General features: G+C 42.6%; 9 protein-coding genes across 13 annotated transcripts in view; 4 read left to right on the top strand and 5 right to left on the bottom strand.

Moving 5' to 3' along the window:
• Positions 1-518, bottom strand: part of LOC133842214 (receptor-type guanylate cyclase Gyc76C-like) — a 49,791-nt gene extending 49,273 nt beyond the window's left edge. The window contains 1 exon segment of the mRNA XM_062275235.1: positions 39-518. The gene's annotated coding sequence lies outside the window, so the exon portion shown is untranslated.
• A 4,082-nt stretch (positions 519-4,600) lies between these two features.
• Positions 4,601-5,724, bottom strand: LOC133842232 (uncharacterized). Its single transcript, XM_062275262.1, has 2 exons — positions 5,452-5,724; positions 4,601-5,400 (listed from the first exon to the last, which is right to left on the bottom strand). The coding sequence occupies exons 1-2, from the start codon at positions 5,576-5,578 to the stop codon at positions 4,631-4,633; spliced, it is 897 nt and encodes a 298-aa protein (XP_062131246.1). The 5' UTR covers positions 5,579-5,724; the 3' UTR covers positions 4,601-4,630.
• Positions 5,725-5,730: 6 nt separating this feature from the next.
• On the top strand, positions 5,731-6,766 carry LOC133842237 (protein PBDC1). The gene is made up of 3 exons (XM_062275272.1): positions 5,731-5,888; positions 5,948-6,055; positions 6,128-6,766. The coding sequence occupies exons 1-3, from the start codon at positions 5,877-5,879 to the stop codon at positions 6,533-6,535; spliced, it is 528 nt and encodes a 175-aa protein (XP_062131256.1). The 5' UTR covers positions 5,731-5,876; the 3' UTR covers positions 6,536-6,766.
• A 167-nt stretch (positions 6,767-6,933) lies between these two features.
• LOC133842219 (nuclear hormone receptor HR78) lies at positions 6,934-10,177 on the bottom strand. Of its 2 annotated transcripts, none has more exons than XM_062275243.1 (4): positions 9,758-10,177; positions 9,314-9,658; positions 8,384-8,725; positions 6,934-8,325 (listed from the first exon to the last, which is right to left on the bottom strand). In XM_062275243.1, the coding sequence occupies exons 1-4, from the start codon at positions 9,789-9,791 to the stop codon at positions 7,106-7,108; spliced, it is 1,941 nt and encodes a 646-aa protein (XP_062131227.1). In that variant the 5' UTR covers positions 9,792-10,177; the 3' UTR covers positions 6,934-7,105. The 2 variants fall into 2 exon arrangements, with proteins under 2 accessions (XP_062131227.1, XP_062131225.1); XM_062275241.1 differs by having other exon boundaries at positions 9,308-9,658; positions 9,758-10,176.
• A 370-nt stretch (positions 10,178-10,547) lies between these two features.
• LOC133842217 (Golgi apparatus protein 1) lies at positions 10,548-19,943 on the bottom strand. Of its 2 annotated transcripts, none has more exons than XM_062275238.1 (6): positions 18,825-19,943; positions 17,553-18,762; positions 16,684-17,081; positions 16,206-16,574; positions 11,179-11,548; positions 10,548-11,118 (listed from the first exon to the last, which is right to left on the bottom strand). In XM_062275238.1, the coding sequence occupies exons 1-6, from the start codon at positions 19,593-19,595 to the stop codon at positions 10,841-10,843; spliced, it is 3,396 nt and encodes a 1,131-aa protein (XP_062131222.1). In that variant the 5' UTR covers positions 19,596-19,943; the 3' UTR covers positions 10,548-10,840. The 2 variants fall into 2 exon arrangements, with proteins under 2 accessions (XP_062131222.1, XP_062131223.1); XM_062275239.1 differs by having other exon boundaries at positions 16,696-17,081.
• On the top strand, positions 12,228-15,528 carry LOC133842221 (glutactin). The gene is made up of 5 exons (XM_062275245.1): positions 12,228-12,523; positions 12,645-12,788; positions 14,015-14,663; positions 14,723-14,913; positions 14,975-15,528. The coding sequence occupies exons 1-5, from the start codon at positions 12,260-12,262 to the stop codon at positions 15,422-15,424; spliced, it is 1,698 nt and encodes a 565-aa protein (XP_062131229.1). The 5' UTR covers positions 12,228-12,259; the 3' UTR covers positions 15,425-15,528.
• Positions 19,944-20,081: 138 nt separating the features above from the next.
• LOC133842224 (presenilin homolog) lies at positions 20,082-22,659 on the top strand. Of its 3 annotated transcripts, none has more exons than XM_062275249.1 (7): positions 20,082-20,502; positions 20,568-20,818; positions 20,914-21,344; positions 21,403-21,501; positions 21,556-21,723; positions 22,037-22,201; positions 22,261-22,659. In XM_062275249.1, the coding sequence occupies exons 1-7, from the start codon at positions 20,341-20,343 to the stop codon at positions 22,527-22,529; spliced, it is 1,545 nt and encodes a 514-aa protein (XP_062131233.1). In that variant the 5' UTR covers positions 20,082-20,340; the 3' UTR covers positions 22,530-22,659. The 3 variants fall into 3 exon arrangements, with proteins under 3 accessions (XP_062131233.1, XP_062131232.1, XP_062131234.1); XM_062275248.1 differs by having other exon boundaries at positions 21,556-21,777; XM_062275250.1 differs by lacking the exon at positions 22,261-22,659 and having other exon boundaries at positions 21,556-21,820; positions 22,037-22,178.
• Positions 22,608-23,794, bottom strand: LOC133842233 (large ribosomal subunit protein uL15m). Its single transcript, XM_062275263.1, has 3 exons — positions 23,673-23,794; positions 23,503-23,607; positions 22,608-23,427 (listed from the first exon to the last, which is right to left on the bottom strand). The coding sequence occupies exons 2-3, from the start codon at positions 23,605-23,607 to the stop codon at positions 22,669-22,671; spliced, it is 864 nt and encodes a 287-aa protein (XP_062131247.1). The 5' UTR covers positions 23,673-23,794; the 3' UTR covers positions 22,608-22,668.
• Positions 23,795-23,803: 9 nt separating this feature from the next.
• LOC133842238 (uncharacterized) lies at positions 23,804-25,736 on the top strand. Its single transcript, XM_062275273.1, is given in 5 exon segments — positions 23,804-24,003; positions 24,059-24,447; positions 24,449-24,663; positions 24,736-25,474; positions 25,536-25,736. Coding segments are annotated over 5 exon segments (1,632 nt in total). The 5' UTR covers positions 23,804-23,915.
• Positions 25,737-25,744: the final 8 nt, after the last annotated feature.

Raw genomic sequence — 25,744 nt, 5'->3', positions numbered from 1 at the left:
ATTATATGTAGAAAAACAAAGGCGGATGGGTTACTCACATTAATGGATGGCCTTGTCTCTTGCTCGCCACGATCTCGATCTCTCTCTCTTTCTCTCTCCACTCTCTTGCTCTCTCTTTCGCTCTCTCTGTATTGGCTCGTTTGTTTGCTCGGTCGTTGAGACGCCTCCCACGTTGCTGTTTTTACAGTTAGATAAACTTTATGTTTTTTTATTCTATATCTTTCTCTCTCTCTCGCGCTCTTTTTGTAGATATTATATTTTCTTAACGTGATTTACATTCGTATTTTTCGCACTATGTATTTGTTGTACATTCTTTTAATTTGTTTGCCTTTTGATTGTTTAACACTTGTTCACTTTTGTTGACGTTACCGTTATTGTGTTTTTTATTATTATCGCGCCGCAGTTGTTATTTTTGTTGTTGTTGTTGTCGCCATACATTTTTGATTGGGTTTTTTTTTATATTTGCTTTTGAATGAAAATCATTATGGTTAATGATACACGTATGTACATTATTACATTAAACACTGAGTCAGAGCGAGACAGCGCTAATGATGCATTTAGCGGTAAATTGCAGCAAAGGTAGCAAAAGTCCAACTGTCTGAGGGAAATAGCGCTCATAGCGAATGGGAAGCTAATCTAGCAGACTGTTCAAAGATCTCAGCAAAAAACAAAAAGGAAAAAATTGTGTGTGGCTTTTCCATACATAAAATTAAATTTCCACCCATTAAGATAAGCGTCGACGTAGATCAAACGATATTGCAAAAAGGCAAAAATAGCTAGCTGAAGATAAGAATCATATTATGGGATCATTTGAACAATGTGCAAGGAAAGTTTCCAGAGATATTTCTCCCATAATATAATATTATTTAGATACTTTTTGAGACAGATGCAAAGAGAATTTTCTTGAACGATAAATTCCTGATGTCAGCTTCTTAAAATGCTTTTGGAAAGGGTTGCAACCTGCTAAGAAACGTGTGCAACTACCCCCATATTGATCTTTATTTGAAATCTGTCCCTTGGGAGACCTTGGTAAAGTAACGGCGGATATGCACTGCAATCATATACACACACACACATACACTATTGTATATGTGTTTCTATATGTGGACTATAAGTAGATTTTATTTGCGCTTGTTTATTGCAATAACAACATTTTTATGGCCCAGATAAAGATGCGCGTTGGTTCAGTTCAGTTCAGTTGACTTCGCCACGCCATCGGGATGTCGTGATTGAGGGGTTGAGGGGGGAAGGAGAGAGGGAGAGGGGAACTTTGCTTATCACATCGTTCTGTTATCTTTGCATTTTCGTCTCGAGGGTTTCTCCTCTCGCTCTCTCTTACTCTCTCTGCCTCTTTGACTCTCTTTATATCTCTCTCTCTCACTCCCATTCGCGCTATGCATTTTGATATTTCATTTTTTCCCAAACGTTTTTCCGCATGCTTTGTGATTACACACATACACAGGTAAAATACATCCACACACACTAGCAAAAATGCAAAGATCGTAACGAGAGAAAGAGCGTGCGGAACGTATGAAAAAAACACAGACTGAATAATAATAATTAACACAAATTTGTGGATTTGCAAATATTCTTGTTAACACATTTTGTTGCTGCTCTCTCGCTGATGTTTTGTTGTTGTTGTTGTTTTCGTTTTTTTACAATTATTAGTATTTCACACACTAATACACAAACACACACACACCACACAAGCGGTCACCGAACATTAGAAAATTATTTGCAGAAAATGTATGGAAAGTGTGTGTTTAGTTTTTCGTTTTTCAATGTTGTTCCAGCCACAAGAAACACACCGAACGATGGCGCACTCTTATTATGCCCCAATCCAATCAACAACAAAAACAAAACATATATAATAAACACATACATACATGCGTACATATGCATACGTCTATATGTATATGTATGTATAGCTTGTTTTGTATTTGTATGCGTGCACGTCGTAGGCTGCAGTCCGTGAAAATCAACTTGAAACGCAGGCGAATAGAATAATACTGAAAAGCGTGGAGCAAAACGTACGCTGAGTTGGCCCCAACAACATCTCGACTCTCTCGCGCGCTCAATCACACTTGCACTCTCCCACGGTCGAACTCCCTCTCTCGTTCTCTCGCAGAGAGTGAGCGCGCAATCACAGACAGGCAGGCAGATCAAGCAAAGTTGTTGTTATTGTATGCGTGAGCAAGTTTTTGCTTTTCTGCTCACTGATACAAATACATGCACTTACAAACGTTGATATGTATGCATATGTGTGTGTGAGTACATGCAGACAACAGGCATCTGCTGCAGAATTCTATTTTTAAACTTAAATTAATATTGTTCTTTATTTTATCAGCAGCAGCGCGAAAATAAAGCGCCGACGGCGGCTGCTGCGACAGCCTCTCTATCTACCGCTCTCACTCTTTACCTATCTCTCGCTCGCTCTCTCAATTTACTAATGCCTGCGTGTGAGTGTGGGTGTGTAGTAGAAAAACCAGAAAACAAATAAATAGTACAACGAAACTAGACGCGGTTACTGCTGCTGCTGCTACTGTTGTTGTTGGTGTGGCTTAGTTAATGCTAATCAGCGAAGTCAACGACAACGCGTGAGATATCAGTGCCTACTAAGTGATTGTATGCATGTGTGAGTATGTGTAAATGAGCGTGTATGCGTGTCTTTGGGCGAAACAAGCGAAAAGCGAAGCTCAAATGCTCGCTCTGCTCTTTCGCTGAGTTTGCTGTTGTTGTTGTTACTGGCGTTGTATGTCGTCTGCGCTGTGCTATCAACGCTTGATAAGAAATGCGTTAATCTTTATTATGCGCGACGTAAGCAGCGCAGTTAAGTTGCATACGCACACACATGCATGGGCTCGTATGTGTATAAATATTATATATAATACTATATATAGATATGGTTACTTCCTGCACAGATTTTAAACACTCTCACTAATATTCAAAAACCGTACATTTACATTTCTTCTTAGCAACTATAAAATAAAGCTTTATTTGAAGACGCAAAAGGCTTTTCAATTTCCGTCAAGAATTTGCAATAGGTGAAGCGAAGAAAGAAATGCAAAGCAAATGTGATTTATGCGCATAAAACAAAACATAAACAACAATAGCAAGAAGCAGCAATTGAAGCAGCAGCAACAACAACTTGTTGATGATTCAACTGCACACACTCGGTGACAACAACAAGAAACACAAAAAGTGTCAGGCAGCATAACACACAGACACGCACACACTTACAATAGCATATAGAAATGGGGAACTGCAGCGCCAGCAAATTCCTGGGCAGAGGACGGCCACAGCTGATTTGTCCGCCAACACACAAACATAGGCACTAATACGAACAACGAAATGCCGCAAGAATTACTCACACACATTAAAGATAAAGTGAGAGAGCAGAGCCAAAGTGGGAGAGTAGCATAAGCTCTCACTGATTTTATGCTCTCGTTCTCTCTCTCTCTCTCTCACCGATAGTGAGAGTGATCTGTTTGCTGCTTTATCAGCGGTGGTCGGCTATTTTTAGACAAGCGCAAGCCCAAATGCCAGCCAAGAAACCCAAAAATATCAAGTACAATTTTAAATGTGCCAAAATATATCATAAACTTGCGCCTTTTCCCCATTTCCTTTGCCAAACAATTAACAAACAGCATTTACTTGAAAATGCAATCGAATGCAACAGTTTGCGGTATGGCAACGCTGTGTCGCGCTGACAGAGAAGAAGAGCGGGAGAGAAAGATGCACAACTGTTGTTATTGCTGGTGTTCTGAGTGATTATGCCGCAGGTTTCTTGCATATGCCAGCATGCGTGTGTGTGAGTGCATGGGAGTGTGTGTCCATGAGTGCGTCTGTGTGGGAGTGATAATGCACAAATACAAAGCTAACAATGCAACTGGCCGCAGTCGACGAGATAAAACTGAGCTAAGCTGCTGAGTCCATACACACACACACACAGGTACATTCATAACAATAAGAAGATGCACACAAATCACATTTAGTTATCAAACGCGATGGCAATGACGGAATGCAAATGAAAAAACGCAAAAGGCACAATGGGAAACAGAAACAGCAGGCCAAACACAAAAACTGTAAATGCAAAACTACATACATACGTATTTCTTAGAACGAACCACTTGCTTCCGATATGTTTCTATTTATTAACACAAACGTATATTGCATTTTCGTTGCATTCGCGATCGCACACTAATACATATGCACACTAGTTAGATTTCGCCGATGGCTGCGCATTTAGTTAAATTAAACAAAAGCTAACGATAGCATCGATGGGAATTTTTGTTTTTAATTTGCTAAACGCAATTTATTAAGTTTTTTATTTCTATTGTGCATTTGAAATTTTGTTAAGCAAACTAAAGCGATAATCCCGGCGCACGAAGCACACGCGACGACGACAGAAAGAAGAAGTAAACTAAACTGGCGGTTATATTAAACGTGACCACAAGCTGAATTTCAAAATATACGAGTTCTAGCAAGAAATATACCAGATTCGTAATTTTAAACTTGGTTACACTTTAATAGTGGTGGGACACTGCGCATAACAAATATTGTAAAGCGCAAATGCTTGAATTTAAGTTTTCTTCAACAATTACTGTATTTTACTTTTTTATTTGTTATTTTACATTATAATATTATGAACGCTTGTTAGCATAGGTATCTCATTAGGTCCTTTTAAGTAGTTACCCCACACTTGCCGAAACTCGCTATTTCTGGGCAGTTCCTTGAGGCGGAATCTATTAATATTCAGATTCTGCTGTGATAAGCGCACCGGTCCATTGAAGTTAATGTGAATATGACTGTGCGTAACATAGACATTTTGCGACATTGGCGCGGAGACTTCAGAGTCGGAATGCAACACAGAAATTCGACTAGAATTGAATTCGGCAGGTTGTTTCCACATTATCACACCGGAATTATCATCACAATTGTGGATACTACTATCGGTGGACATGAAAGACTCATCGGAATCTTTCAAACTGGTGGTGGAAGGATTGGAATCATCTAGAGCGTCGTCATTGTTATGACCATTTCTTTTGCCAATACGAAGTTCCTGAAGCAGCTCCTGACATCGCGCCTGCAAATCATCCAATTGTTCTCTTAACTCCAAATTATGCTGCAAGTATTGAGAGGACAACTTCTCATTCTTCTCAGTCTCTGTCTCAAGCTTTTTTGCGATGTTTGGAAACGATTCCTCAACTGAAAGATTTGCAGACTCCTTCTCCAGGAAGATTGTACTGTCCATCTCAAGATACTTTAATAACTTGGAGAAGGCTACCGTGGCTGCCAGTATTAATCCATAGCTCACCACCAAGTCACATGCTCGCGATATGATGGTCGGTTTTGAATTTATTGGACAATATTGCGGTCTATCGGCAGAACGTGAACGCTCTGAAAACATAATTCGTATCGGTATTCAAAAAAAATCTTTTAGACAATTACCTGTATAGATTTCGACATTATAATCATCAGATTTCACCTGTTCTTCAATGATGTGGAAATAGCACATAATCGTCCAGGATATAAATGCTAAGGCACTTAAAAACGGAAAACTTATGTTTTGAAACATTCTATTTTCGCTTAAAATTTATTGAGAGTATATTTCACATGTGCGATTACTTAAAAGAAAAAATAATTAAATAAATTGAATCTCTTTTTTTTTTTTGTATGGAAATGAAACGAAACGACAGTATTGAATTTAAAAAGCCATAACGATATTTGTGTGCTTATCGAGAAAACAACACAAGTCGCTTGTCGATTGCTCGCCTACTTGTCGGTACATGAACAATCGATAGCACCTGTCGCCGTTTATTGTGAGTGGCACCATAGAAACGTGCTGAACCTGTTTGTATAAACACACTTTCAGGATGGAATTAATGGTATTTTATTGGGTTTAAAGTTTGTTAACAAATAACGAAACAATACTTAATATTTGTAGCATGGCGCATCGATGCTCTCCCGGCCCGCGGATGAGTTCGGCAACGATTCCATGGTCGAAGAAATGTGGGCGGCAAAAGCGCTTGAACATGCGGAGGTGCACTTCAATGTAAGCAAAATAAATTATTTAAAATGCATTAAGTACACTTTAAATTAATAGATTTCCCTAATCTGCACTTAGTTGCTGACCAGCGTGCATCCCTCGCAGCTGCGTTTGACGCCCTACGACGATCAAATCTATGCCACATTTCGTCAAGATTTTCCTGATTTGCAAGTTGGCCGGCTTAGCGATGATGTGCTTAAATCCGCCAGCGAAAAGCTCAAGTGGCGTCAATTTGCTGAAAAATTTAACAAGATGGAGGACTACTCATACGGCACATTAATGCGAGCGGATGCCAGCAAGGAATTCTCACCAGACAACTCGATATTTGTGTTTCGTGTCCAATTTTTGGCCATTGAAATAGCGCGCAATCGCGAAGGCGCCAACGATGAGATCCACAACGCAAACAGACCCGTCAAAAAAACAGCCACAAAGCGAAGCTGCACCAGCGCAATGATGCAGCATCATTTTATAATTATATTAGTTTAGTTTATCAGCATGCACTTGTTGCACTTCATGTGTAAAATTGCAACGAAAGCGGCTGACGCAGCCAAAACAACTTAACGAAGCTTTTAGGCGTTGCCAACTTCACAATGAACAAGCCTTAGCAGCGTTGTCAACTTCACAGCATTTAAATTGAGTGACAAAATGATAGAATTATGTTTGAAATTTCATAATGCAATAAAATGTAATGTATAATATACGACTTTGGAACTATAATCAAGAATTGTTTTCAATATATGTATGTACGTTTACCGAACATGCAAAACCTAGGGCTCATATGAAACTTGCAACCGCTCATTTCAACGGTAGCTTCCTTCAGCTTAACGAAACTTTCATTCGAAACCTTGATGGCGTTGCCATGCTGATTGAAAACACATTTCAAATGTTTTAAAATTCATAATGCAATTTGTATAATATGTAATATGTATATAGAGTTTTTATATGAACTATCAACTAAGTATTGTCCGCAATATGCGCAGCTTGGCCCCGCCCTTCGCCTTCGGTAAGAATGCTGCCCAATCAGTCTTGCTTTTTTTTTTAGTGCCATCTTCCGCCTTACAGTCCGTTGCTGTTGCACATCATCAGAATGAAGGGAATCATTGAATCGATTTGCATTTGCCCCACAAGATTGGCAAAGAACAGCTCTTCGGTTAGCTCCGATTCCAAGCCGCTCAACGGCAACAGACTAGCAAACAAACCATTCGCACGCTCCTCTCCTCCACTCTGGCGACGCAAAGTGGCCAACGCATAAAGCTGCACACGCTTCACATAGGCACGCAGTGAGCGTTCCCGACGATTCGGCTGCAACAGCAGCGGATTGAAGAGCAACACGAGACGCAAAAGACCAAACTCCAAGTCGGTCACGTCCTGCGACTGCAACTCCTGCACAAAGTCGTGAATGGTGCGCGTAATCTGCGCCAGCTTCGCAATCTTTTGTGGTTCAATCTTATCGATATCCGCCACCTGACGCACACTATGCACCAGCTGTCCAATGATGGTCGAGACGGCCAATTGGCGTTGGCATTGAGCCAATGCCACTGCCACCAATGCTGGCCAAGAGCCGCGAAGCAACTTCATCTGTGTGTGAGCATCGAGCAGCTCAAAGGCGGGCACTTTCCTCAAGGTGTGCACAGTCAAGAAGATGATCCTGGCCCCCGTCTCGCACACATAGTGCATGTTCAGATAGGAGTGCACCAAGGTAGGAGGTTGCACATGGAAGGCGCATTGTGCCTCCGATGGGAACAGTTCCTGCTCAAAGATGGCTTCGTTGGCCACAAAATCCCCACGATTGCAATAGTCAAAATCCAAATCCATGTGCTCCACCAGATCAGCATCCACATCCTCTGTGCCGCTGTCCTCGGCATCCGATTCACATTCGGGTTTAATGCTGAGTCCAGCTGCTGTGTTCTGACTGCTCTGGCTGCGATCCAGCTGCTGTTGTATGGGCTGCAGCAATTGCAGCGCCTTGTCAATCGCCCGCTTATCCAGCGTGCTCTGAATCAATCCCACAGTGGCGGGTGTGGGTAATGTGTTGCTGGCATCAACGTTTGCTGCTGCTGCGGCGGCTGCAGCCGCATTGAAATTCAAGTGCTGTGAGTTATTATTGCTGGCACTGTTGGCCAAGAGTTGCAGGCAAAGTGTGCTGCTATTGTCCATGGAATCATCGTCATCCTCGTCGAGTTCCGGCTTGGCCAACTCGGGTGAATAGCAGTGACTGGGAGCATTGCTGCTGGCAGCTTGTTGCTGCTGCTGTTGCTGTTGTTGTGAAGCGAGCACTGAAAAAGACCAGATTATGAAAGTTGAACTTTTCTCCCTTCAGTTGTCTGCACTTACTCAGCGTCTGGGTGAGCTCGGCAAAGTTCAGGCCCATGGGGAATAGATTCTCGTTGAGGCCAAAGGGCGTCGAGTTGGCTGTGCTTGATACAGGGGGCGTGGCCGCATGCTGAAAAAGCGCAGCGCTCGCTGCAGCAGCTGCCACAGATGATGCATGTTGTTGTTGTTGCTGCTGCTGTTGCTGCTTTACTCGCACCTGTTGGTAACTGGATTTGTTGGCCACGGAACCGCTAGAGCTGCCACCTGTTGCAGTCGAGCCAGAGGCGGAGATGCCACCACTGCTGGAACTGGAAGCGAGGCCATCTTTGCGATCCACAATCGGTTTTCGTTCGTGCTGCACGGCTGCAGATTGGGAATGGATAGAGAAAGCAATTAGCAAGCGTTGCAACTTCAGCAAAGTAATTAATGCATTAATGTGTGTGGGTAAGCGCTTATGGTCGTGTATGTGTGTGTGGGTGCATGTATGAATTAGTAGTCAGTGGGGTGATGAGCATAATTGCAATCGGGTGGCAACCTTGGCGCAGCTTGCAAGCCAAGCAGCCCAACTGCAGGCATGCATCCAATTGGAACAGATTGATAAGCATGTATGAGAGTGGCTAAAGTTGTGTTTGCATGAATTTGTGCGTGTGCGTGTTAACACGCTACATGCATGAATTAGTATTCGGGTAATGACACTTGTTAGCTGCAGCATATTTTGCAGCAATGTGGCAACCTTGGCCCAACTTGTAATCTAATCAGAGCAATTACAAGCAGACGCCTGCCAATTGGAGCACTCAACTAGCACTTGTCTCGCTCCAACTAACAAGTGTCTTATACCACAAACCAGTGTGACTTTAGCATGTATGTGTGTGCGTATGTGTGAGTGGGATGCGTGCAGTTTTGTTGGTTGTTGTTTTTTGAGACGACGACTTAAACGAAAATTACAATCACTTCGCATGCCGCTGGCCAAACACTTTTGCAGCCGACAGAATTGACACCTGTTGCGATGGTGTTTGGTCACCTCACAGTTCATGGCCCCGCGACATTGATAGCCCAGCTGTTTGCGTATCGAGCGCTTGAAGAATCCCTTGCAGCCCTCACAGCTAATGGCACCATAGTGGCGACCCGACGCCCGATCTCCGCACACTAAACACAACTCTACGGACGAGAGGGAGGCGGCAGCGGCCGCTGAACTTGCTGCATTTCCGGCTGCCACTGCGGCCGCCACAGCAGCTGCAGTGCTGTTGTTATTGCTGCTACTGCTGCTTGAGTGATTCAGGCCCAATGCTCGGGGTTCTAAAACAGCAAATAAGAACAAAGAAATTGAAGTTATACCACCGAACCACATTTGGTGTTAGGCCCAACAAGTTTTTCAAACAAAAAAATGTGCCTCACCTTCAGTTTTAATGCCGCTGCTGGTGCCCATCATGAAGTCCAAGTGGAAACTGCACGCCAAAGCAAGCTGTTGCTTCTCTTTGCTTTGTGTTCGCCGTTGTCGTCGTGTGCTTTGCTTTTCTTATTAGAACTTGTTTTGCGTTGACCGCGGCGTGTGTGTGAGTGTCTGCTCTCTGTGTGTGTACGTGTGTGTTGCGTGTGCGTACGTGTGCTGCTCTTATGAGAAGCTTGAGCTAAAAACGCCTTATGAATGTTTCAAAAACATTCTTTTCTTCATCATATAACAACACTAGTTATGCTAACTTTACACTTTCACCTTTAACTATGTCTATTTTAAAATATACAAAGCCATTTAAAATGAGCTTTTTTTGAGCAGCAGCAAAAAGTTTCAGCCTTTTTTTTCGTTAAATGCGCTGCAACTGAATGAATGTTAGAGATGGAAGCAATTCGATTTTACATATTTTCCAGTAATCGAAACTGTTCCGTCTTTTTAATTTCAAGTAAAAATTAATCTGCTCGTCTTATTTGACTTCTATAAATGTCGTTGGTATTGTTCTTACTTGAATTCTATTGGAATATATTTATCACATTACCAAAAGGTCAATACACCGTTAACGGTCACACTGAATTGCATCGCCGCAATTGCATAGCGATGCGCACATTTATTATCGCTGCCACAACTCTTATCGATAATATTTTCCCCAATAGCTTCCGGGCGCACAATTTAAATGACTTTTTTCAGTTATAAAAATACAATTTATTTTACAATAGAAATCAATACATACACAATTCAATTAAATCATACAAATTTCTTAGTTACTTAAGTGTTTTCTGTGAAATTAATTACACTTTCGCTTTTTGGTCTTACAATCGATTAAGCCACAAATTGCTTTTAAAAATTGCTGATTGCAGTGAAAAATGGGATCCAAAAATATGGAAAACATCAAGCGCACGAAAAACGGAAGATGTGAGTGGGGGTAAGGGTGGGAGGAAGCGCAAACATTCAACCTACGTATGTCTCAACTACTACAGATCAGCTAATTTGTTTTACATTAATATCATCTACAGTCTGTGTTACGTTTTTTATTTATTCTTTAAGCCCATTGCACGTTTGGTGGCGCGTCCAAGGAAGATGCCAGTCAGAAAGACCAAGCCCGTGGCGCTCATTAATATCACAAGGAAGAACTTTCGTGCCGGCGATGTGACCACCTGTTGCACCAGCTGCTGCATATCCTCTGGCGGCTGGGCGAGCGCATCATCCGCATTGCGAAACATTTCGATGCGTCGCTTCAGCTTCTCGCGGCAATCCAACTCCAGCGAGTTGGGCGTCTCTCGCAACAGCGTGCGCAGACAGTTCAATTCTAAATGGAATTTAAATTAGACTATTAGAACTTGCAATCACCAAAATCCATACAACTTACTTCGGCCATTGCCGCTGGAGATCTTGGCACAGTAACGTAATAAATCCACAGTGCAAGCCGATTCCAGTATCGGATCAACCTGTATGTCGGCTTTGTCCTCGGCTATCAGTGTCGCCACCTCAAGCTGGCACTCGCGATTGATCAGTTGCTTCTTGAGAAATGCTGTCTTCAGACATTCCTCCACCTGGCCATGCTCGTCACCCTCAGAGGGCGCCTGGCACAGCTGCTGTATTTCGGATTTGCAGAAATGCTGCAGCACCGGATTCAGTTTGTAGTTCAAGGCTTGTTCCTGCAGAATTTTGATCATTTCCTGCGAGCAGGTCTCGTCCAGTTTCGATTGCCGGAACTTTTCCTTAAGGCATTTGATGACCTGAGATACAAATTGATATTGATTTAGTAAAGACAAATTAACTTTTAAACAAATTAGATTTTTTTAATAGTACATTTTATGTTGTGTATTCGCCAGACTCATATTAACTAAATTGAAGAATGAATCGAAGAATGAGTTGATAATTTACTATTTATTTAATTTGGAATATTAACAACAAAAATTACCGGTCAGATTTTCAATGTTAACAATTTTAACTATAACAAGTTGAGTGTGCTCAACTTAAAGATACTCCAACCTATTTTGAATTAAATGAAAACAATGTGGCATTAATTTTAAAATATACCGAATCTATCTACCGCTAAAATACAAAAAAAAAAATTTATTTAAAAAAAAGAAATAAAAAAATCAAATTGTTTTCTAGTTTGCATTCATAAATTAAAGCTCTCTTTAATTTTATAAATTTAGTTCAAACATTTTTTTTACGTGTTCGATTTCCATTCGTCTCATAATTCATATTTGCTATCAAGCCATAATTTTAGCCTGGGAGATTCTATTATTGAATTAGATTATTAATACATGAAATGCTTGACGGAGTTTTCTAATTTTCATCATTCTCCCATGCGATTGACGTGCCTCTCAAGAGCGCGTCATAGACGCGTTCGTAGCGATAAGAAAGCCGTGGTAAACGATCACAATTAACGATTGTGTTCTGGTTGTCTGGGCTCTGTCGGATCTCGTCAGTTCCATTCGATGCGTCGTGGGGTCGTATACGTGATGTTAACGTTTTGCGGCATTTTGTGCGCTTTACTAGCAGGCTGGCTGATCATCCATGCCGATGCATCCTTTGTGGACGAACCTGTGCCCATATTCCAAAGGACAGTAACTGTGCAACTTGCTGACAAACAAGGCGCTGTTCGTGGAAATTATGGAAAAACTGCTTGGACTAATCAAAGTATTCTACAATTCAGAGGCATTCCCTATGCTGAGGCACCAGTTAAATCACTGCGTTTCAAAGTGAGTTTGAATCTTGTCATGCTGAGTACAATTTCGCAATGAATTCGCATTCTCATAAACCATCCGCTTTATGGCGCCGCAATTAAAATGACTTTCGTACCCCGCCAAATAAAAATAAAAGGCACCTGTTGAGCGTTTGCCCTGGACGGGCACACACGACGCTTTGGACTTTGGACAGCGCTGTCCGGTGATAACCAATTTGGATGCGCAGCTATCGAATGAACAACTGGAGGATTGTCTCAACTTGTGCGTCTACACAAAGAATGTGAGTATTTTTAACATTTATGAATTGCAATATTACTTTATCTTTACGAGTTTTGGCACAAATCTTTTACAGTTGTGATTTGACTCAGTTACAGCCTAACTTATGAGTTAATTATTCACAGCAATTAAAAGTTTTAACTTGGGAACTTACTCGACGCCTAATAAGTCACTATCAGGTCTTATTGTGTGTAAATCTAATTGAATAATAATCGTCGATTACCAATTAACTTAGAAGGGTATGCTAAGTGAGTGGAAACTGAGAGTTTAGTAAATCAAAAGAAAAACTTTTGAATGAAAATCTAAAAGCTATTCAAGATTCGCTGTTCACTACATGATGATTATCTATAACTTGACTCTAGTGCCGCGTATTTCAAAGTCGTCTACTCTCGACTTTTACTTGCTTAATCAGCATTTCAGATCAGCTTATGTTTTTGCAAATTCAGCAAAATTTCCATTAAGATGGGGGGTATTATTATGTCAGATTTCAATCAGACAGGAACAAACCTCTCTTGCTGGGTTATTGACATAGCAGAAGATGTAAATTAAAACAACGTGTAAAAACTTAATGCTGATTAGATTATCAAATCAGAGAGAGTATAAGTGCTTAGTAATTAATTGATGGTGAATAATAAATACGATGACTTGATTTAAATTGATCGATAACTTATCAATATTACTGATTATCTTGAACATTTCATTGTACTGTTTATTTATTATTAATGTAATATTATTTTAATTGAGTACAAGGTATTCTACTGTCGAGCACACTCAATTTTGTATTGAAACCTGTTGTTTATCAGCTTAACTGATTCATTTATGATCTTCCAAAGTAGTAGCCGTTGCTATTGTGTACAAACAGTTAAGATTAATTGAGCTACCTTTTGAAAATACCCTTTATTGTAGTGAAATAAAGCATGCTAGACTGCACTACAATTTTATTAACTGTTTATACCCGCTACAGGATATAAGGAACATGTATGTAACAGGCAGATTGAGACATCTCTGACTCTATAAAGTATAGACGTTATCTATATAAACACTTAGATCTTAAAGACTATTAAAAATATAGTTTTCGAAGGTACTTCCAATGTTTGCACGCAGTCCAAACCTTTTTTTAATATACCAATTATAGCCAATGGTATATATTTAATAATATGGTATATTTTAAAATTAATACACAATTGACTGTAACTTTCTTTCTTGTTTTCTTTTTTCTTTCATCTCTAGTTGACTGCTCGTCAACCTGTTATGTTTTATGTCTATGGTGGAGGCTACTACAACGGCTCCTCGCAGGATCATCCACCCAACTACCTGCTTGAGAAGGATGTGGTGCTCGTTGTGCCCCATTATCGCGTTGGCGCCTTGGGCTGGCTGACAACACTGAGTGAGGATTTGCCAGGAAATGCACCAATTGGCGACATTCTACTCGCTTTGAATTGGGTGCAGAAACACATATCGAAATTCGGTGGCGATCCCAGCCAGGTGACAATCTTTGGCCAGAGTGCAGGAGCTGGAGTTACAAGCGCTCTCCTGTTGAGTCCACGCAGCAGTGAGCAGTACTTCCAACGTGCGATTGTGCAGTCGGGTTCGATCTTCGCCTCTTGGGCGATTACCAAAGAACCAGAGGAGCAAGCTCGTCAGATTTGTGAGCAATTGGGTTGCGAGCAGTGCGACAAGCGCAAGAAGCTGTTGAGCTGTGTGCAAACTGCCTCCGTCAAGGAGCTGTTGCTGGCCACGCAAGCGGAGAGCTTTTCCCCAGTTGTAGGCGATCTCCAAGGCATTTTGCCACAGCAACCACAGCAGCTGTTCGACAACTATCAGGGCGTGCCTCTAATGACGGGCTTCACCCAACACGATGGCTCTTTTGTGCTGGCTTGTAAGTAGTCTAAGACATGCTTAAGAGCTTCAGCTAATCCTCAGTCCTCTCTTCTCTAGCTTACTACGACATTGTGGCTAGCAAAATGTCGAATGTGAGCGCGTTGAGTGTGCGACAATTTACCCAGGCTTTGATGGATCTGACGAAAGATGCCACTGGATTGGCGGATCAGCTGCTCTATCGTCTGCTCTTCACGCCCGAGCTGCTTAGCAGTCATGACCATAATGAAGCACTGCCCGCATACTTTGATGTAAGTCAGGTATTATTAAATGATTAACATTCAAATCTAATATAATTTCCCTATACCTTAGCTTACTTCAACGGTCTACATGAAGTCGCCCGTCATCAACTTGGCCAGCAAACTGCTCACCAAGCAGCCTTCTTCACCCGTCTATGTCTACAGCTTTGAGTACGAAGGCGAACACACTCGCTTTGGCTATGAATTTGGCAATGAACAGTATCCATTTAACGGTGGCGTTCATCATTCCAACGATAATCTTTATTTATTCGCCACGCATCCGCTGCAGGGCAACGATACGTTGATGGCACAGCGCATGGTCGACACTTGGACCTCGTTTGCCATCACTGGCGTGCCCAATGGTCTTGCTCCTCTTTCTACACCAAGTGGTCCCTACAATCGCCTGGGATTGAAGGTTAATGTGGCTGAGGATCTGCTAGAGACGCTCACGACCACCATTGATGATCCGGACAACAAACGTTTCAGCCGAAAAGTAAGCTTTGAAACAATTGATTTTCTTTAAGCTGCTATATCTTATTATATATTTGTAAATAATTGTATATATATATTTTTTTTTTGTAATAATAAAGAAATGTGCATTAATTATTGCAATGTAAGTAAAATAAAGTATAGTTCTTTTTAATAAATCATCGAATCATGGAATGTAAAGCAGTCACATTCAGTCAAAGTTCTTGTTGATAAATCTAGTGCAATACTTTATAAATATGTGCAACAGGTGGGACTTCAAATTTCATACTATTCTAATATTTCAAGAGTCAAGTATTGCATTACATTTGCAATAAATATTTATAACTCTTCAGAAACAAAAAAAAAAGATAATAAATTATTTGATAATCAGAAAGAAGTAATTTCCAGATTTAGTCGCAAATTTCATAAGAAGTTTCACTGGACTTATAGATAACTACATGTTGCTAACTTAGTCGCCTTTTAAGAGCAGTTGTTAACAAAGAGATTTTGATCTATAATTATTTCCCCTTTTAAGAAATCTGATGTTAATAACGAGAATACATTACACTACTCAAGCAGCTTAAATATATACTACAGTAAGCAAAAAGTAAGGAGTAAAGTTCAATTTAAACTTTGCATTTTTGGCTAGTTCTTTTTTTCTTGAGTAGTTAGGACTGTTAATGACATCTAAGGGAAATTTCATGTCAATTTTAGTATCAATAATATATTTACGCTTGTGTTTACTAAACGACCACGAGTACATTTTTTGATTTTAAGAAGGTCTGATTCAATTGAGTAGAGAAGTGCCATCAAATTATTTAAAAATAAGCACTCACCTTGCCGTTGAGCTCCTCGTTGGGTTGTGCGGAGGCCACAATATTCGAGCAGTAGCGATCGATGTTCTTGCCACAAGCACTCTGCAGAGACGGATTGAAACGATAGTCCGTATTCTGTTCGATCATGCGATTGACAACCACCAGATGACAGCGTTGATCAAATGACTTGTCGTCTTTGTATTTCTTGAGGCAATCCAATATCTTGACCGATTCCGTATCGGGACAGAACTTGTAGACCATATCCTTACAGGTGCTGAGCAGCGTATAATCGGTGCCACTGTCGCCCAACTCGGATTTCTTGATCATGAAGACAACATGATGACACGCCTTGCCCAATCGCGGTGTCTGCTGTATGAGGCACTCCAAAGCCTGCAAATAAATGCAATTAATCGATGGTTCACAGGTTTAATGGGCAGTGTTAGTTGTTGTGAGATTTTTATCGTGTTAATTGGGGATTCAAATGTGCTGGATGACTTGCATTTTTATTCACCTGACCAGGACCCGTTTGGTCGGCACAAAACTTCTGCAGTTCAGTTTGACAAGCATTCGCCAGCTTGGGATCCAGCGAGATGCTCTCACGCTGTTGATAGAGCTGCGCCTTCACCTGTTGCCGACACTCGCGCGGAATCTGATGACGCTGACCACGGATGGTGTCGTTGCGCATCACCTCGCTGAGGCAGGCGACAACCTCGTTCTTGGTGGCACTTGCTGTGCAGTGACGCGTCACATAGCGGCGACAAGCCTCCTTAAATTTGGTGGTGAAATGATAGTTCTTCAACGAGATGATTTGGAAGTGCTCGATGGCAGCGCGACAGCCGAGATTCTTGCGCAGATCGGGGTCGTTCTTATGCGCAATGAGACAGTCCATCATGTTACCTGAAGGGAAGAAGAGAGGAGTTAGCATAGTTTGTAAAAAATATACATTTTCAAGGAATTCATTAAAGAGTTGTCTGACTCCAATGCATCCAAAAGTGAGTATCTAAGCTAGATAATTGCGCTATTATATTATATCACTTTTTGATTAAGCTTGGAATGTTCTTAACACTCGAGTCTATTAAAATGCTATATCGACTAGTTATTATTCTGCTTTCTAGTTTGTATTCCTAAAAAAAACAATAAATTATTCTCTTAATATTATTTGTTGAACAAATTATAAAACAAATCTAAACTGCTTTTCAGCTACATCAATTTTTGAATTTTGAATTTTCTACGGACGGACAGACAGATAAATTTATATAAATGAATAGCCGCAAAAGTATTTAAATATAATACGTGCTTTCGTTATTAGCACTCCGCTTTATCCCACTCTGTCCAATAAGAAACATATATAAAAATCCAATAACTAACCATTATCGTTGCCCGAACTGAGCACATCCGAACAGTGCTGCTGCATTGGTTCTGAACACACAGCCATAATGACGGGATTGAGTTCCACGTTAGCAGCCTCCTCCTCGGTGTATTTGGTCACAACTTCTTTGCATTCCGGTTGCAGTTTCTCCAATCTATTCTGCAGACATTCCATTTCGGAGCCCTTCTTGGTGTTCTCACCACAATACAGCGACAAATCGGATAAACAATAGTCCTCCACCTCGGGTATCAGATCCACGGAGATGGCACGCTGACGCATCACACGCTTCACCTCGCGGAAGCACTCGTTGTGCAGCTTCTGATTCTTATCCTCGCTGTACGCCATGCGATGCAAACAGGGCAGTATTAAAGGACCACGTTCGGGATCCATTTGCACATCCTGAACATCATCCCATTGCCGTTTGGCGCGACAATACTTGATGGCATCGTCGCGACAGTGCTTATAGAGCTGCGGATCCAGCTTGAAATCGCGTGCCACAAAGTACTCGATGATGAGCAGCGCCTGTTCACATTCCGGTCGCATCACTGGTGTGCCAATGCGTTCCATGAGGCAGCTCATGACACGCGCTTCGCCGCCTTCCACATCCTTGCAAGCCACATCGACCACAGGTTTGCAGGCACGTCTCAGCACCGGATCCACACGCCAATCCTCGCCAGCATCGCTTACCTTGATGAGCGTTTCCAAGCCGCGTTGACACTGCGATGTCACTCGATGCTGTGCACGCCGTGCACGCACATGCTCCATCAGACAGTGAATGATCTCGCCGCCAGTGCCCGTGAAGCCATTCACGAGCTGCGCCTTGTGCTGCTCGGCACAGAACTTGGGTATGTCGTCGGCACAATCGTTAAGCAGCTCCGGCGACAGTTGATAATCGGTCATAAGCATGCGACGATGATCGCTCAGCTCCACAAGGCATTCGGGAGCCAGTTTGGTACCGTTCTTCGAAACCGTTTCCAGGCACAGCAATATCTGGGCGAGACGCACCTGTTTGTCCTCGGAGACACCGCGACGACAATGATGCTGCTTGATGTCGTCCTTGCACGCTTTGGCTAGGCCATGGGACACACGATAATCGCGTCCCATTTGCTGATCGCGCAGCGTTATCTGTGTGGCGCATTGCGTGCGCAGTGATGGATCGTTCTTGTGCCGCACCAGACACTTGTAGCCGCCCGGTGTGCCAGCGCGTTCCTACAAAACCAAATTGGATAACACAGCTGATAAGATTATGCCACTATTTTATCGTTAATTACCTGCGGACAGAGCGCACTCAAGTCATCGGCGCACACACGAAACAGCTCCAACATGCCACGTTGCAACTCGATGGCATTGATGGCAACCTTGCAGTTGGCCTCAATGGGCTGCGCTTGGGCCATTAGGCACTGGACGGTGCCCAGTTGGGAGAGAAGTGCCGGCAAGTGTTCCACATTCATGCGTCCGCATTTCTGTTGCTCCACCAAGGCACCACAAGCGGTGTAGAACTCCCCAATGTTGGCGTAATCGCTGCCCAGCGAAGCATGTGCACGTCGCAGTTGCTGCTGGCAGGTGTTGCTCTGCGGCAGCTGTTGACGCTGATCCTCCAGGCAGCCCCACAGATCCACCGAGTTGAGGCAACTCTGCAGTTTGTTCTGCTCGGCGTTGCAATAGTTGGGCAACAGCGTGTGCTCCACCCAAGTGGGCAGTTGCAGCTGACGTTGCTGCAGCCACAAGGCATGCTGGCAGGCATCGGGCAGTGCTTCCAGTTGACTTGAGCTGAAGCTTAAGGCACACTCCAACATGGACAGATTATCGCTGGACGCTTGATGCGTGCAAAACTTGCGCAAATCGGCGCAGTCGGGCAGATCGATGATGCTATGCTGGGCAGCTGCATCGTTGCCCGCTTTGCTGTCCACGTCAATGGAGGCGCGACGTATGCGAACGTTGGCAAATTTGGCAACAGTGGAGTCAACGTTGTTGTTGTTGTTGTCGTCGCCGGCTGCCGCCAACGAGAGCCACAAAAACAGCAACAAGAAATCGCATTTCATTTTATTGCCACAGTGAACATTTAAACGTTGCAGCACTGAACACAAAATAGTTACGTGTATATAATTTAATAATATATGTATATTTAATATCAATTCTTTACAGTTTAAGTTGTAGATTTTTCGAGTGCAACAAAAAGTATAGACAAAAGACCGGGTAAAAAATGCAGTGCTTAGTTTCCTATATTATTATCATCTTATTGTGCAACACACACTGTTTGAGTGTTTTTTTCAGCAAATACGTATATTACTTCACAGCATTGAACATTTAACACGCGTCGTTTGTGCAATAAGAATTAACAAACGCATTATAATTTATATCATCACTACACGACTTTGTACAACAGCTGCGCAACAAGAACTACTTTACATATTTATCGATTGCTCTAAGCAGCGCGCGTTTCTATCGAGATAGTCAAGTGCAGGCATATCGATAGCTGTTTATCTGTTGCAATGTGCAGTCGGCCCATCTCTAACTGGCTATGAGTCGTTCGTGTACCGCAACAAAAGAAAGTTAGCAATTTTTTTGGGCTGGAACGCGAATATAAATTTATTTATTTTTCTTCGACAATTGTACGTAGTGCAAGTTAAATGCATTTCTCATCATTCAATTGCTACATCATCATCAACAACATCAATACTCACGGTCTACATATTGCGAACTTTTAAAGTTACTTCATCAACTACGGCATCGAAGTGGTCATCATCTAACGCTGAGGAGGCGGCGGCTAACGAACGCACACCGCTCATGGACGCCCACGTCAGTGCCTCGACATCGTCAACGGCGACGGTGGCAGTAGCAGGCGAAGATGAGAACCTGAGCGGCGAGGCCGAGCGTTTGGAACGTCCTCCAAGGCGGCAAAAGCAACAACGGAATAACTATGGCTCAAATGCAGATTCACCAGATGGCGTAAGTACTTAAATCACTTTTGATTGTCTAGACTTGCAATTAACTAATTTGTGTATGCTTCTCAGGCTGTGCTTACAGTACCAAGCGTCGTCATACGTGACTCAACCGCACGACCTTCAAGACTGTCTGGGGGAGGAGGTGGTGGTGGTGGAGATGGAGCACCTGGGCCATCACAACAGGAAATCGAAGAGGAGCAGGGCTTGAAATATGGTGCCCAACACGTTATTAAATTATTTGTGCCCGTTTCGCTTTGCATGCTGGTCGTTGTGGCTACCATTAACTCAATAAGCTTCTACAACAGCACGGATGTCTATCTGTGAGTGCACAACTAACTGAACACCAGCACTCTGCATCGTTTAATATTCATATATAGCTATTAGCTTAACTAATTAATTCTTCTATTCCGCCCAGTCTCTATACGCCTTTTCATGAGCTGTCGCCGGAGCCGACCGTTAAGTTTTGGAATGCGTTGGCCAACTCATTGATCCTCATGAGCGTCGTTGTGCTGATGACCATACTGCTGATTGTACTGTACAAGAAGCGCTGCTATCGTGTAATCCATGGCTGGCTTATACTCTCGTCCTTTATGTTATTGTTCATCTTTACGTACTTATATCTGGAGGAGCTGCTGCGTGCCTATAACATTCCAATGGACTATCCCACAGCAGTGCTGATCATGTGGAACTTTGGTGTCGCCGGCATGATGGCCATCCACTGGCAAGCACCACTGCGTTTGCAGCAAGGCTATCTGATATTTGTGGCCGCCCTAATGGCCTTGGTGTTCATCAAGTATCTGCCGGAATGGACGGCCTGGGCTGTGTTGGCAGCCATCTCAATTTGGGGTATGATATTAACTTACAAGCATCGGAGCTATTTGTAATTAATTATTCTTCAAAACAGATCTTATTGCTGTCCTGTCGCCGCGTGGTCCGCTGCGTATTTTGGTGGAAACCGCCCAGGAGCGCAATGAGCAAATCTTTCCCGCTTTGATTTATTCGTGTAGGTGGAGTTTTTTGCCTAAGAAAAACCTTGTTTAAGCTTCTTTTGTTGCAGCCACGGTTCTTTACACCTACATGGGCACACATTATACGCCAGAGCAGCCACTGCCAACAACGACATCTTCGCCATCCTCCAGCAACTCGACGACAACAACGCGCGCCACACAAAACTCGCTTGCCTCACCGGATCCAGGAGCAGGTGCAAGCAGCAGCTCACGTTCAGGTAATTCGCGGCACGGCCAGCGACAGCAGGAGAATAATCAGGCGGCAGCTGAAGGTATGCCACTTGTGAGCTTTAAAAAACAATTTGCACGGAAACGGTACATATGCATTTAATTTACCTTTATGATTTAATCTGTTCCTTCACTTTGTAACCGCTTCTCTTTTGAGCCTATTGTATTTGTGTATTTAATATTTTTATTAATATTGTTGTCACTGCTGTTTTTAAGGTGTAAGACGCTGCTAGAATCTATTCCATATACAATCCAAAGTGTACAAGAGTTTAATTTATTTTTTTTCTGTTAATTTGCTTGTAGCTGAGGCGGCTGGCTTCACCCAGGAATGGTCGGCAAATCTGAGCGATCGTGTAGCGCGTCGTCAAATCGAGGTGCAGACTACACAGAGCGGCAATGGACGTCGCTCGAATGAGTATCGCACGGTCACAACGCCTAATCAGCCGCAGATGGAGGCGCAGGAGGAGCGTAAGTAACTGCAACATAGTTCACCATTCAATATTTAACCCCTTTAACATTTTTTGCAGGTGGCATTAAGCTGGGACTGGGCGATTTCATTTTCTATTCTGTACTTGTGGGGAAGGCCTCCAGCTATGGCGACTGGACGACAACAATTGCCTGCTTTGTGGCCATCCTTATTGGCCTTTGCCTGACGCTGCTGCTCTTGGCCATTTGGCGCAAGGCTTTGCCCGCTCTGCCAATCTCAATTACCTTTGGCCTGATATTCTGTTTTGCCACCAGCGCTGTGGTGAAACCATTTATGGAGAAGCTGTCTGCCAAACAAGTGTTTATATAATAATGACAGTGGAATTTAACACACACTAATCCGTGTCCTAGTATTCTGTGTAATCATAGTCTAAAACAAAAACAAACATCCTTTTACAATACATTTCTTTATTTAACAAAGCGTAATAACAAACAGAAAATGTATTTGTTTATGTTTTCTTTAGCTTAACTATTGTCTTGTCCACCAAGTTAACAAGCCAGCCGGGCTCTAAGCCTAAGAACAATTGTCTCGCATCCTTGGCAGCCGTAAGCATCTCGTAGTCGGCATCATCCTCAATACGCGGCAATTCGTAACCGTATTTTTGTGCCAACACCAGACGCTCTTTACTAATCTCCTCGGGATTAGCCAGATACCCGCGATTCTTGGCATCCGTATAGTATTCGACGGCATCCTGTGGCGGCAGCATGCGCTGAGGAATTGGCACTCCCTTCTCGAACCATTTCTTGGGATTAGCCAAAATCTGCAGGCTGCGTGGATCGTAGTAAGCAGTGCGAATGACTCCACCATTGCGCTCTACAGCTGCAATGACTGCCTCGCTCGCATGCTGCACTTCAATGTTAATCTTGGCTTGGAAATTGTCCAGTCCGTCATCCGTCAGCTGGAAGCCATACTGCAGCTCAGCTGGCTTCAAAGACAACAGACCCGAATTGCACAGCGTGGCGATGTCAACCGGCTGGCTGACATCAATGCGATTGGTGTCGATGAGCACCTGCAGTTGCAGAAGCGAGATCGGAGGATACTCTCGCTTCATGTGGTGTCCCTTGTAGTAGGGCTCGTAAGGAAAGCGCATGTAGAATGCCTGATTGCCCGTTTCGTAACCCAGACGCATGAAATTCTGTCGTTGCCCGGAGCCCTTGTTGCCCGCACCATGTTTATCGCCACCGTGTTGCGCACGTCCGCGTTTGTCCTAAAAATTAAATTGAAATGTTTATTCACAACCCACAGCATGTTATTCAACCGGCTGTTAATGGGGGAAACATACGTTCTGTTTAGAATTGGGATTGGGACGCAGATTGCCAATTTGTACTCGCGGCAGGGTGCGCAGTAGCTTCAAGGCCTTGTCTGAGCTCTCGCGCAAATGTGCCATCTGTAATTTTATTGATTAAAAAGCAATTAATAGAAAATAATAATTTTACACGAGAAACAATATACTTTTGTGTAACCGTTTGTCAACACTAGTCACAAGTGCTGTGAATTTAATATTATCGTACCGACTTTTTCAAAATAGAACGATATCGATATTTTCAAGCAATAGTTTAGGCAATATTGTCTTATCGAGTGAAGTGTAATCACTGATTGTATTCCTAGTACAATTGCGGTCGCGCTCATTTTAATTAGTAAGGAGAAGTTGCTAGTGCAAAGGAATTTATTGTTTATTAAATTATTTAGTGAAAAATGATTTGTGCTAAGTGTGAAGGCAAGTCTGTGCAATCAGCTAAATGTGTTTTGAATGCATTGGAGAGTTTGAAAGTGCACTTTCAAAGTAAGTCTGACTTCTGTACTTGCATTTCGTATTGGAATTATCTCTTTTGTTTTAGTGATACAAGGCTTTTGCGAGGACAATGCAAATACGATTACACTATTAAAACAACGCAATGAGAAACTGCACAATGCCATCGACATGTTGCAGCAACAGAAGGAACGCAGCATCAAGTGCAGCCCCAAGCGTCGCAGGCCATCACCCAAAAAGCCGCGCCTGGATAAAATGCCACAGACTGAATCACCAAAAATGCCTGAAAGTCAAAGTTCCTTGAACATGAACATAGCTCTGCAGCCGGATGACGAGGAGGAGGAAACTATTACGGAAACGGAGCCAGCCATCAGTCCCTACAAGCCATGGGCAACACGACGTAAGCTAAACAAGACAAACTGTGAGAATGAACAACCGGTTGGTACTGCAAAGATCATAGACAATAAGAATGAGTGGTTGACTAAATTACCAAAGGACAAATTGCCGGCACCAAAGGACAAAAATGTCATTAACACTGCGCAGCGATTCCCCCAAATTAAAGCAAACGCGTTTGCAGTTTGACGGCAACAACTCAACAAGAAATGCTACCATAGATAAAGATGTTATCGAGTCCAGTCCCAATTTGTATTCTACACTACGACATGCCAAGCAATCACGTTCGCTCTTGCAGAGGTAAAGAATGTAGCTAGTTAAATATAAGACTGTAAAATAATGTTTAATTAATAACCTATGACAAGTTTGCAGATCCGACATCAGCAACGCCTTCGACGTCAGCGCCATCGCAAGCATATCGACGAAGAGCGAGAATAAGCCTGTTTTCGATATGGACGACGATGATTCGTTCTTTGATCAATGTCCAGATCCATCAGTGCCTAAGCCTGTTGATGCCTTGCCTCCCTTAAGCGGCATTTCAGATTCATCTAGCGTTGTAATGCTGCCACCGCCCACACAGGAGATTGTGTTCATTGACGACAGCATTGATGAAGCTAATCCGGCTTTAAACACCATGGATTTTATGGCAGAGGTGCTTAAAGCAGACGATAAAGCTTCGACGACCAAGTTACAAGAGTTTGAAGCTAAACTTATACGGGATCAACAAAAAGCAGCAACCACCTTAAAAATGATAGAGCATCCAAAATCAGCGAACACTTTAAAAAGGATTGATCATCAAAAAGCGTCGACTAGCCTAAAAACAGGGGACCAGAAAAAGGCTGCGACTAGTACAACAAGTGGCAACAGGGATCCACAATTAGCAGACACTAAATTAAAAGCCAAAGTGCCAGTGAATGTCAAGCTAGAGCAGTTTACAGAACAACCAAACGGAATGGGCAATGAATCCACCAAGCTGCCAGAAGATTTTGATATTGAGGATGATGAGGAAGAAGAGGAGGAAGAAATATTTCCACGTCCCATTGTAGTTAAGGAGGAAAAAGAGGAGAGCTTGAAGGAAAGATATAACATCGATTGCGATCAGTGTGAAAAGGCAAGTATATCTTTGCGAAATTGAACAAATTCCTATTTTTACATTAATCTTTTCTTTGTAGTTCATAAATTTCATGGGAGCCAATATGACTGACCTTCAGATACGTGAATATCTGTGCAATTGCCGGCATATCGATCACCGCGAATTAGATCACAATACGCCCGATGGCTTTTGGAATCCACATATGGTATCGTTTGCCGAAGATGATCCTCGTAACAAAGTGCACGTTGATCGACGCTTTGTGAATCAAGCAAAGAAATAACAGACAAA

This window comes from Drosophila sulfurigaster, chromosome 3, assembly GCF_023558435.1.
Source record: "Drosophila sulfurigaster albostrigata strain 15112-1811.04 chromosome 3, ASM2355843v2, whole genome shotgun sequence".
NCBI lineage: Eukaryota > Metazoa > Arthropoda > Insecta > Diptera > Drosophilidae > Drosophila > Drosophila sulfurigaster.
The sequence above is the reverse complement of the archived record's forward strand: the minus strand, read 5'-3'. Positions and strand labels throughout refer to the sequence as shown.